Genomic DNA, 12395 nt, shown 5'->3' with positions numbered 1-12395 from the left:
AAGTTTCTTTTCCAAAAAAATCCTGAAAGGACACACAATATTTTTCAGAAACACTGCATATGTAACTACCTGACTCAAGCCAAAACACAATGTAAAATTACTTCTGCAGATAGACATACGAAATGTTTAGCTTTCTCATTCAACCAACCTGAAAAGAGCACAAAACAACCAGCTCCTTTCAAAAATCTCTAAAGCTCTTCTCCTTCCAGTGGTCAGTTATTTGAGAAACTTTATAGTTATCCTGCTGCACAGGATTAAAAAGCTTCAAAATCCTCCCGTAACACAAACATTCAGTAAAACTTCTAAAGGTTCCAAAATTTGTTAACCTGGAAGAAAGCTAGATGACTTTAAGTACAACCTACTTTGTTACAGACAACCTGAGCAAAGAACAAGTGCAGAGAACAAAAGTCTATTTCCTGTTATTTTTTTCATTCAGTACAAGAGGCACATCCTCATTACGCTGAGCAGGTGTAGGGACCAGAGACTAGTAACAGCTGAGCCACAATTCAAAATGGATGGTACTATTTTTGCTTCTTTGGGCCTTCCCCTGTTTACTGGGCTAGATCTTCAAGAACTGGAATGTGTATTCTAGGAAGCTAGATGAAATAAATATGTTTGAACAGTTATTTTACCTTTGAAAACGTGATTGGCTTGGAGAAGATTCTGATTAATCCCTGATGCACTGAAACAAGAAAAATAATTGCCTGAACAGACTTAAAAAGGTACAGAATCCATATCACTCATTACGTTAGCTACGAATTAAATCAGTCTTCTATTTTCTACTTTCTGTCAGGATGAGGGAGAGGCAAAAGAACACAGATTTTTCTTTAAGGACAAATGTAGCCAAAACGAGAGCCATAACTCTAGGATGTTTCACAGGGAACCAGTTCTGAACTTGCCTCTTACTACTTTTTCTCAATACTGCCTTGACTTTTTCCTGAGTCTGAATGCAGTGATGACCAAGACATTGTCCATAATGCCCTTATTAAAAAAGGCAACAACTCCCAATGACTCTCATAGACATGGACTTAAGATCTCCTAAGATCCCAAATCAAGAACATGGAAAACAATGAAAATGCCACAGCAATAGAGAAAAGCCACCATAAATAACTGAAAGGAATTAAAAATAATTTCTGAAAATCATTATAGTGAAACGTCAGCATGCTGGAGGCTACTAGAATTGTCAGCTACCAATGCTGACACATTCATTATTACATTCGCAGGACTGTATCTGACTAACGACATATTTAGAATTTTCATTTTTACTATGTACAAGTTCCAGAGCATAAAAAGATTGCATTTCTAATAGAGATGACACTCACTCTACTTTCTATGATATTTCGTAGGGGTAACTGAAAGGGTATTGAACAGACTTTTGTACATTTTTCTGTGAAGTCCCTTTCTCCCCACAATCCTTCAGAGCAGGAACATAAGTCTTATGTTTAAATAGATTATCACAAAAATACATTCTCCTGCCCTTGATGATAGCCACTCTGTCATCCAAAACAGTTGTTAAATGTATTCCTTAAGTGATTTAACAATGGATATTGAAAAATAACACAATGAGAACCCTAAACCTCCATTATTAGAGGAGGGGAAAAGCTTCATTTTTGACCCCAAATGGCTATTACACTTATCTCTCTTAGAAATAGCTAATCAATTTAGGGAAAAAAAATCCAAACCAAAAAACCACACACATCCCTCAAAACACAACAAAGTTAATATCACAGACTCACCCACAGTGCTAATAAAACTCCAGAGAACTGGACCTTTCCCTGAGAAGGCTAGAAATACCTTTATTATAGATCTGCAACAGACTAACTGCATTTTTTCACTGTATTGTGGAAAGCTATTGATCTGCAGCACAACTAGATGTTCAAGAACTGGAGTGTATACTTCAGGAATCTAGAAGAAATAAAAACAAAACACCTATTATGCAAAGACAATGATTATAACTCAGTATCAGTGTGAAGAACTATGCTAAATTATTTCAGCAAGATTCTTTGTTACAAGAGTTTACATCATGACTTGCTCTGAGAACAATGAAAGACTTAGCAAGTGAATTCATCTTAGATATAAAAAACCAAAAAACAAACAAAACAAACAGAATTATGAACACGTTATGGAAAGTAGCTCCTGAATAATTAGTGCTTCAGTGGGACCAGTCTTAAGCTTATTAGAAAAGTACCAATTTAATTAAACAATAACAACACAGCAGTATAATCTGTTCATCCTTAACAATCTGAATACAGAATGTAAGTGAAAGTCTCTTCTCTGCTCCAACCTTACTTCCCAGCTCCAGCTAGGATCCAGAAAGCCCTCATTAGAACACAGACAGCATAGCATCACAGGAAAATCACAGTATCAGCCTCAGAGAACATGCTAAGTATCAGTACCAAAAGAAAAAGCAGCAATAGAGTGGTATAGACGCATAAAGAGAAGGATAAGGCTAGGTCCAAATAAATAGCTTCACCTAAACTAAATAAAAACCTATTCACATCTGGCTATCATGGTTACAACGATAGCATGATAGCATGATCTGGCTATCATGCATTACAATGCACTGTAGCATTTTATTTAGTACATTCTGTACATTTTCTTTACTCAAATAAAATCCAATAAAGTATTCTCCTGATATTCTTCCCATCCCCTAGGAGCTAAATGTCATCGTATTTCAGATAAAGAAACACATGTAAGTTCACAGCTACTACCTCCTTATACATCCATAGCTGCAAAAAAAAAATTTACTAAATACTCCACTTACTCTATCCATATGGAATATCACGCTTGCAATGGACTGGAGGAAACTTGGTAGCTGATACAGATGGTCATCTATTGCTTCTGCTTCTGTGAGGTACATTTGCTTACAACGCTGAAGGAGCTCAACATACATGTCATCAACATCCTTAGAATGTATAGCTTTACAGGGCTTAGAAAGAGAAAATAAAATACTGATTTAGCAACTTTGTACAGTCAAGCAAACATATGCTGTAGCACTAAACCCCAGCCAAGTCTTCACTGAACCATAATAAGAATAATCTTTTAATTTTTTCCAGGAACTCAATACGTCTGAATAAACTAACTTTAAGTATTCCACTTGCTACATGTATGAGAAACATGGTACTTGCAATGAACTAAAATAATAGTTCACTGATGCAGTGTAATTTACTATAAGAGTACTTGAACTTTCAGTGACACGATTTCAAATCCAGCCTGAAAGACTGGAGTTTGGCTGTAAATATCTTCAATATGGCATTATGGATACTAATATTCACTTATATTTTGACCTATCTGCATTAAAGTAGTAAGTGGCTTACCCAATTATCATTCACAGGCTACTACTATTTAACGTTTAACCCAGCAGCCCAAATTCTGAACTTTTGTTGTGCTGGGATCTGTACAAACAGAGGATAAAGACTACTCCTAAACCAAGGAACAAGCGGAAAGCATCCCAAACAGTACTAGAGGGTATGCAATAATGCTTACAGGTTTCTATAGAATGATTTGTAAATCACAGTATTTAGCATGAGCTAGGTCAAAAAGCAGTCTTTGTGGAAAAGGAACCAGGTCACAGGCAAGAACTGTAGTAGGGAACTAACCGTGGAAAAAGAATGGACTGATTTAGGTAATGACAGAATACTAGAGTTAGGCTAAAAGTTGAATCTAGTCTGTCTAAAAACATGCTGACAAAATTAAGACTACCCATTTATCATTTGTAGAACTGCAACTATTACTTTAAAATTATTTGAGCGATTAGACAGTAAAAGAAATATTCTGCCTTGAAACCGAATCAATCACTGAACTTGTGTTCAGGCTAAGGCCACTACATGCAGTAGCAGCAAGACTCTGTTTCCTCACAACCTAGCATGATGCTTGGCAAGATTTAGTCTAAACAGGCTAACAACTACTAGTGTGTCTTAACATATTAAATATTTATAGGTATTGGAGCATTAAGATCCCTTTTTCCTCTTAAAATTTGCAGTATTATCCTATGTCTGTATTTACATTATGCCATTTCAATTAACTTCTTGTGTTCTGCAACAGATATTTTTAACAAGGTTCTTTCAGTTCAGTAATTTAATACACTTCATTTTTTTCTGGAAACAATACCTTTAACTCAATTCCTTTCTAGCTCATATCATCGAAGAGGAAGACTAGGTTTCAACAAAGCACATTGAAAACTCTACAAGACAAATGCACTCTGCTCAAAAGGTAGCAAAATGGGAAGGATTCAGCTAGTAACCAGCTATTCTATCACATCTCCTAACCTTCTCTAAATAATCTTTGAGATTATCGTTTGTAGAACTGTATCTGTAAAGCAGATACTAAATAATCTTTGAGATTATTTAACCTAATCTTTGCTTTGAGAGAGAGAAAAAAAAAAGCAATGTCTAGAATTTTGTTATATAAAAGTTAGGGTACCACCGTCAAGCACATAGGCTGCAGATATATACACACCATCTTTTCTTTACAGAACCTTAACTTTACTTTTATATTCCTATTTTAATTGACGGCTGACAAAAATTGGATGTTGGCTCTTAATGGTGCCTCCTGACAAATATATCTGCCCTCCACATAAACGTATAAGCATGGTTTTGGTTTTCTCATTTGCAGTTGTTTCACAGATTACCTCCTAGTATCTTGCAGTTAGCAGAGCATTTTGAGTATTCTGGCTGAGATTCCTGCTCTGTAGGAAGCGTATCTGAACTGCTTCCAGAGCAGAGCTGGCCTGGATCTACCATCTGAAATGCAGACAGAGCTAACGAGGTATTGTCTGTACCTAAGTGATTAAGCACATCCTTAAGTTTTGTGACAGCTGTATATGAAGCCCCTGGTTTTTCCACTTCAGAACTAGCGCACAAGCAGAAGTAACCACAACCCTCAGTGCTTCAAGGGCTCCCACTAAATTCAGTAGGCGTTTTAATAATTTTCAACCACAAAGTATTTTACAGTGTAGCTAATTAAGTTCAACACTAAATCCAGAAACAGTAGCATTCCCTATATAACAAGCTGCGTAAAATTGTAAAATGAATGATATATGAATCCTAGCTTTAAATCCATCCAGGACGCTCCTTTATCAGAGTAAGTTTCCTGCACATACTGCTGCAAAAAGCCCATATCCACGAATGGCAATGGACAACTCTTTGCTGCTCGAATCCATTCTTCTGATGATTCCATAGAACTGCTCCATGAAGAACCGCAATGTGCTCCTGTGTAGCTCTGCATCCTTAGCTACCATTAAAGAAATCTGTAAAGCAGATACAAAAATTTCAGATACAATTTCCAGAAACATGAGAAAAGCCACAAAAAATTACAGCAAAAATCTTAGAAGACTCTTAGCTCACAATATGAAGCACTTCAAACAAAATAATTATTTATTAAAGAAATTCACTGAACTTCCAAGCACCAAATATCCCCACTATTTCAAGAAATTTGACTTTTCTTTAGTCTCAGAGATCTCAGTGAAGTTACAATACCTGCTTGAGGAACGAATCTAGTGCAGAATGACTGGCTTTCTTCAGCTCCTGATTTGTGTGGCCACACCATTTACACATTGCTTCAAAGAGGGAGACATAGTTGTCTAGGAGCAAGGTACCAAACTGAGCAGCATGCCAGTTGAACAACTGTAAACCAGCTGCAATTTAAAAACAATTCTCATTAAAACCCAGACTTATATTCCACTTTCCAAAAACAGATCAGACTATAAAAGTCCACATTAGGACTTCAGGTAGGTATACCTACCATGACTGGAGGGTATAAAATGTATTCTTCTAGCCATTACAGTATCAGTATGCAAACATTAAGAACTTAAGCATAAAAACAACCCCCCAAAATCCTCTTTTTTAACGTACACCAATTTGGAAAGCACAGCTGTGTTCTGAAGTAATTTATATTAACAGTGAAAAAGAAAGGGACTCTACTGGTTACAAATAATAAAACTCGATCACACAATTCACAAGGATTTGGTTTCTGTGGTCAGGACGTGTGCCCAAGTCCTCTCCTCCAACAAACTGCAATGCAGACAAATAGGGAGTTCAGAATATAGGTAACTTCACAATCCCAAATATAAGCATAAATGAAATTTCAAGATGCCTAATGAATTTTTTTTTTGGCAGACTATCTTTAAAGAGGGTTTAACGCTTCGCAGTTGCAATGGGTTTAGTACTCAAACCTTGCAGTTTTGCAGTTTCTGCATAAGCCACTCACATTTCACAGGCCAATTTCTTATTCCCTTCATGAACTTCATTTGTTCCAAATTTCCTTCTCCTTCTTCCAGTGAAATTCCCCTTCTCTTTCTACTTTTTTCCTTCAACCCAATCCACCATCTTCTTTTCTCTTTCCTAATTTGCTACACTCCTCTTATTTCTACTCTTACCACGATTCCCTTCTCATACCAGGGTTTTGTACTACTCCAGAGGGCCAAATGGCATCAAGTGTAATGCTGCTGTTCATAAGCTGATTAGACCGTGTCCAGTTTAACCAAATACATGTTTAACTCTTTAGATTCCAACTTAAAGTACACCAGCTTTGCTCCCCAATCAGCTTAGAAGACTGAAGACAGCCAGTAGAGAATAAACAACTCCAGACAGAAGACACCATTGTATGTATGGTATCCACCTCAGCACGAACTGAAATAATGTACAATCTTACCTAGATGTACTGCGTATCGTCTCTGATCAACCTGTAATATCAGAAAAGGTTTGTCATATGTGATTTATTCTTCATCAGGGCTAACTCATTTATGCGGAACAATTAACACGTGGCAGATTTACCTGTGGGTTAATTGCCTTCACTGCATAATCAAAAATCTCCTTCGCAGTCTGAGGATCTGTGAAACAATCCAATAATGAGTATTTCACTATTGACACACAAGAGGTAAAGACAAAGATATTTTTATCCAAAGCTTGGTATGAAGAAGCAATATTGGAAAGCCTTACATATCTCATTTTAAGAGGCAGAGATGCTTTTTCCTGAAATACTCTTAAATTTGAAAAAAAATTGTACATCTATATTCACTGATTTTTCTGAATACCCATGTTTTAACAGACATGCCTCTTCTAAAGGAAACACATCTCTGTATAAACCGCATTCCAGCTTCAATGTGGATCTCACAGCTGCCCAATCTCTGGTTAGAAAATAGCACTTCAAACATTGACATACAGAAACACAGTGATGAAGCCACTGCACACAAAGACAGACGACAAGGACCATGTAGCTGGATAGGCCTTGCTTTTGCATAAACCATCTACCAGTGGGGAAATTTTCATTCTGAGTTCACAGCAAGAAATGGTGCTGCCTGCTGGCTGTATAATGATTAAAATATATCAAATTGTATAACTGTCTTTCACATAGAAAAAGAACATACCTTCGTCCACAGATTTGGTGAAGTTGTACATGAGTGCAGCTAGTCCCCTCAGACATCCTGCTACAACAGGTAGCTTGGGTCCCCTTGTAGCTGATGTCATCTAGAAAAAGTGGGAATTGAAAAAAATATTATCCTCAAGCTAAGATAAATTTACATCAAGGCTTCCCAGCTCCTAAAAGTGTAGATAAAATGACATATTCCAACTTAATCTAGTTATGTCAGCACCCACCTCTATGAACACAAGCCCACAGAAACATCTCCTACTCAGAAGTTTCATATCATTTGGGAGGGAGTTTAACTACAGAAGCATAACAAATACTTTGAAAAGCATGAAATATGTTCCACCAAGGCCAACCATAGCAAAACTTAGATAGCACACACTAATGTCTTACAAGTGCAGAATATAGGAAAGTAAAGTTCAGCAGAACTGTGATATCTACCTGAAGTGCATGGATTTTGCAGCTAGCAGAGAGCAAATCAGAAACTACCAGTGCATGGCAATATAACTTTTCCTGGGCACTACTGCAGTGATCATCACGTGCCATCTTCTCTCACAGTAAATTGGTTAATTCGCTGTCACTGATGGCCTTGAATTTTTACTTTGAAAGCTTCTCAGAACCAGAGAACACAAACTTTAACAGTCCTTAAGGAAGCATTTATGATTGTCCAGTTAGATCCCTACAAATTGTACTAGTTACAATAGTATTCCAACATACAGCACTACACACATCAAAGGAAAAAAAACAAAGCAATGCAAGAGTCTGAAAAGAAATTCCAATCATACCTGTGTTTTAAGCTCTCCCAAATAAGCTCGGAATAGTTTTTCAGAGTTGTTAATCATGTCGCTAGGCTGGACCTCTCCCAAAACTCCCAAAAGCTCATAAATCTTCTCCAGTACTAGAAAGTAATTTAATATTATTAAATATTAATTACTGAAATCATTATTTTGCATTTCCATTGCAATTCCTACGTAACTTGCAACCATGAGAAAACCATCCCTGATGGTTTAATTTTAATTGGTGATTAGCATGTGGGCAAGACTGCTCTTTATGATGTACATACATACATATATCTACATACTACGATGTGAAGTGCATCCTCCTCTCACATTAATAAGTTAAACACATTTACTCTTTTTAAACATGGCTTAGAAAACGGATTAATAAAGGCCATATCCACTGAGGAAGCATTTACCACTAATCCAAATTTGCTGCTGGCCTTGAGGTTATGCTGGGTCTTTTAAGTATCATCAGGGTTAAGACCAACAGCTAGCAGAAGTTTCTAGGCTTGAGTTCAGACTAAAGGGTTCTACGCAGGCACAGCAAGTTTTGTGAGGGCTAGACCTGCCAAGCGAAGATTTCAGCTGTAACTAGCCAAGACAATCAAACTAGAGCTCAGATTAGTATGCTTAACATCATAAATAACATAATTAAGCAAGGCAGCTCACATTAGGGGTGACCAATGCGGGAACTATCACACTAAAACTGCAGCTCGTAAGGACAAAACTGGCCGGGGTTGGAATAAGGTTACAAAGAGCTTTAGCAACCGAGCTGGTGTTTACATGAACTTTGACAGGGACAGGCAGCCTCTGCTTTTGATAAGAGCACCCGCTGGAGGGACCAGGACTACCCTTAAGGCTCAAAGCTATAGGGGTATGTGTGTGTATAGTTATAAAACAGGTATAAGAATAACTTCAAAGGTTCAGCTACACTAAGTTAGCAGTGAACCTGGAAAACCAAAAAAATCTAAGAGCCTAGCAAAGTTAAGTTGGTTAATGACAAGAAAGCTGGAATTACTGTCAGGATTTAGGCATTCAGGGACTAATAATAACAGATTAGACATACAAATACTCTTTTATGTCGGGAATCCTAAACCAGACCTACGCTTAAATTCAGTATGAACTGCCACCACTAAATTCAATTACATGATTTCTCCCGCATGTTAGCTCATACATATATACAAGTCTGCTAAGAAACAGCTAACTGCACGATCATGATCAGAAGACCTGAACAAATTTTACTAGTTCTAACACGACAGCTACCATTTTAAAACACATTTGCCACGGGAATAGGAATTATACATTTCCATGGGATATAATCCAACAAAAACTGAATGTAAATAAAACAAAGGACATTGACAGAAAAACTAAAGCCTACCTGTATCAGGAACTTTACTTTTTGTGGCAAGTTCCCCATAAAATTTATTAAATATCTCCCCAACTTTCATTTCTTCCATCAGACAGGAACGTCGTAAACTTTGGAGCAACTAAGATAGATGACAAAAATTGAAAATTTAGGAAAATCATTAATATCACTACCACAATCCTACTTGGCTAGGATTTGTCCATATAGTTCACATAGTTCATATGTGTAACTTAAGATGAAGTACGCTATTCAATGAAAGAGATTTAAGGTGACTCGTCCAGGAAAGAGTACTGGCATGAAAACTACTTTAAAAACAAACTACCTTCCTATATATGTATAAAATTTATGATTTTTAATTTATATTATACATATTATATATAGGTCATCTACATGAAAATTATACACAGCATTATTTTTTTATATATATATAAAAATATATATAAAGCCCCCACAAGACCACAGGCTTAGCAAGTCTGCAGTAGCCTTTATATTGTATTTCTCTCCCTGCTGCTATAAAGCCAATCCAATTCACAGAAGAACTGACTCAGAATAACTCAGAAGGGAGTTTTGTTTCTCATAAACAAAATTAAGTAGGTGCAAAAGCATTTACAAAACAAGGGTCTAATGCATTCTAAGGAAGCACATTATGAAATTACTGTCTCACACAGTAATAAAACTTCTGGAAAAAAGCCCTTCTCCTCCTCCCCACCTTTCACATACTGTACTTAATATATTATATTACAGTATTATATATTGATACATAATATTTTAAAGTAAGAATACAATTGAAGTGCAAAATTTCTCTTTAAAGAACCATAATAAACTGGGAAAGAGAAGATCTGCAACTGCCCCCAAAACAATCGTGTCTTGCTCTAGCAGATGAAGGAATGACATGCTTACATCTAAGCAACCTACTGGAGGAATATTGAAGACAATCTGTTGTTAACACGTATCTCTTACTAACATCTAAATATTACACTATCACTATTCTCTTGCTACTCCAGACTACAGATTTTCTGCATGATATAGCACAACTATAGTAATACAACAGATTTTCTACTTTTTCTAGAAACAAGAGAGATTTATAAAATGCATTTTTACCTTAATGAGAAGTTCCAGAGCTGGGATTTTACATTTTGCTGCTCTCTCTTTTGTATAAACACTAAAACAAGTTTGCTAGATAGGAAAGAAAATGGAGATTATAACACTCGTAAGTAGAGAAGGGAATTCAAAGATAACAATCTATTTATCTACCTCTTTAAAGTATCTGTTCCTAACAAGCTTAAGGTTTTTAAAAAAGACTAAAACAATAAAAATATTCAGTCCTGAAAGTGGCTTCACTGACAACACTGCAGCACTGTCTGACATCATAACAAATCCCAGCTCAAGCAAAGAAGGTGCAGTTTCTGGAGTAAAAGGCACACACAGCAAATCTTCCGCCTCTGTACTATTATTCCTTACAACATGTAGCCACTAATTTGAGATCAGAAAGTGCAGTGGTGCAGTCAAGCATTTCTACGCAAAGCAGTATTATTCAGCAATCTAGACTCAAGGAACCGCATTTTTAGAGGTATTGCAGTTTCCACCAATTTCTGTATATGTTGCAAAAGTAACAACTTTGCAGGAAAAATTTTTAAAAAATCACTATTTGAAATTAACCATCACCTATAGAAACATTTAAAATATTACACTTAAACTATTAATTTAGTCTGTATAAATTAAAAATTTTAACTATTTTCAATATCAATAACTTATTTTCAAAATCAATACCTATTATGTTCTATAAAGAGAAGTTAATAAAATTAAGTCTATAGTTGAAGAAACAATTCCACAGTTCTCTGCCGTATTAATTACACTTTATGTCAAGCAAGTTATTTCAGCTCTAACAAGGACACTAGAGATGGGTAAGGCAGACTGGGAGGGATGAAGGATAGTGCCAAATCTGTTACGTTATGAGATCCACCAGAACTGTTTCAACCATTCGGCAGAGACCTTTAGGAAATAATTTTCCTTTACCCACCTTAATATTACCGGCATAAGGATGAACTTTGTCACCAACTTTTTCCATAAAGACACAAAGAAACTTCAGTGCTTCTTCCCTGCAGTCTCGAAACTGAAAAGTTAAAAAACCCAACAACTTAGTTTTAACATGCATAATATAACATGCTGCTCATACAGCGCTATCTCAACATTTCTTTAAAAATTAAAGTTTACCAGCCTACCTCCTCGGAGCCGAGGGATCTGTGGATGAAGACGAGCAGGCCATGCCCTTGGGAAAACACCAGAGACAGGTGCAGCGCTGCGGGGAAGCAAACAAACCGCCAGGCCGTCGGTTTCCTTTCTAGAGCAGGCAGGGCTGGACACCCCTCAGCCCGTCCCCTTGCGCAGAGGGATGCCTCAAGGCTTTGGACAGGACTGATGCTTGTCACCAGAAAGACAACTTGATGTGGGTGCTTCTGACCTCCCCACGGACTCGGGCCCCGGCCCTGCGCCTCCGACCTCACGCTGGGGCCTGCCCCTGCCCCCTGCTCAGGGCCGAGGGACAGGCCGGCAGAGAGGGGTACGCACCAACGTATTTTTACCAAGGGAAACGGTTATTTGGGGCAAGAGATCGTCCCTCCCCCGAAATCAACCTTTTATGCGATGCCAGCAGCCCTCAAGGGTCGTGTTGAGCGAAGAACTCGAGGAGGGCGGGCGGGCAGAGCCCCGCAGGTCCAGCGATCTGGTCTGTGTCCCCCTAACATTAACGAGCCCTCCCCGAGCTGAGCAGTTACTGCTTTAAAGACACCAGCGAGGCAACGGCCGCCCCAGGCCTCTCGCAGAGCCCCTGAGGCCTCGCGCAGAGCTCCTGAGGCCCCCCTGCCCCTGCCTCTGCCTCTGCCTCT

General features: G+C 37.7%; 1 protein-coding gene across 1 annotated transcript in view; it reads right to left on the bottom strand.

Annotated features, from left to right (window-relative positions):
• Positions 1 to 12254, bottom strand: part of PRKDC (protein kinase, DNA-activated, catalytic polypeptide) — an 85723-nt gene extending 73469 nt beyond the window's left edge. Inside the window, exons 1-15 of the mRNA XM_009331470.1 lie at positions 12158 to 12254; positions 11733 to 11809; positions 11531 to 11623; positions 10612 to 10686; positions 9523 to 9631; positions 8151 to 8263; positions 7367 to 7466; positions 6774 to 6829; positions 6652 to 6682; positions 5478 to 5635; positions 5102 to 5248; positions 2765 to 2929; positions 1737 to 1905; positions 633 to 682; positions 1 to 22 (exon numbers count right to left, since the gene is read on the bottom strand). The exon at positions 1 to 22 is cut by the window's left edge and continues 134 nt beyond it. Coding sequence (XP_009329745.1) covers positions 1 to 22; positions 633 to 682; positions 1737 to 1905; positions 2765 to 2929; positions 5102 to 5248; positions 5478 to 5635; positions 6652 to 6682; positions 6774 to 6829; positions 7367 to 7466; positions 8151 to 8263; positions 9523 to 9631; positions 10612 to 10686; positions 11531 to 11623; positions 11733 to 11809; positions 12158 to 12254 — 1462 coding nt within the window. The remainder of the gene's footprint in view (positions 23 to 632; positions 683 to 1736; positions 1906 to 2764; positions 2930 to 5101; positions 5249 to 5477; positions 5636 to 6651; positions 6683 to 6773; positions 6830 to 7366; positions 7467 to 8150; positions 8264 to 9522; positions 9632 to 10611; positions 10687 to 11530; positions 11624 to 11732; positions 11810 to 12157) is intronic.
• Positions 12255 to 12395: the final 141 nt, after the last annotated feature.

Source organism: Pygoscelis adeliae, unplaced genomic scaffold (assembly GCF_000699105.1).
Source record: "Pygoscelis adeliae isolate BGI_AS28 unplaced genomic scaffold, ASM69910v1 Scaffold108, whole genome shotgun sequence".
In the NCBI taxonomy this organism is placed as follows: Eukaryota; Metazoa; Chordata; class Aves; order Sphenisciformes; family Spheniscidae; genus Pygoscelis; species Pygoscelis adeliae.
Note: the sequence above shows the minus strand (reverse complement) of the source record. Positions and strands in the feature narration are given on the sequence as shown.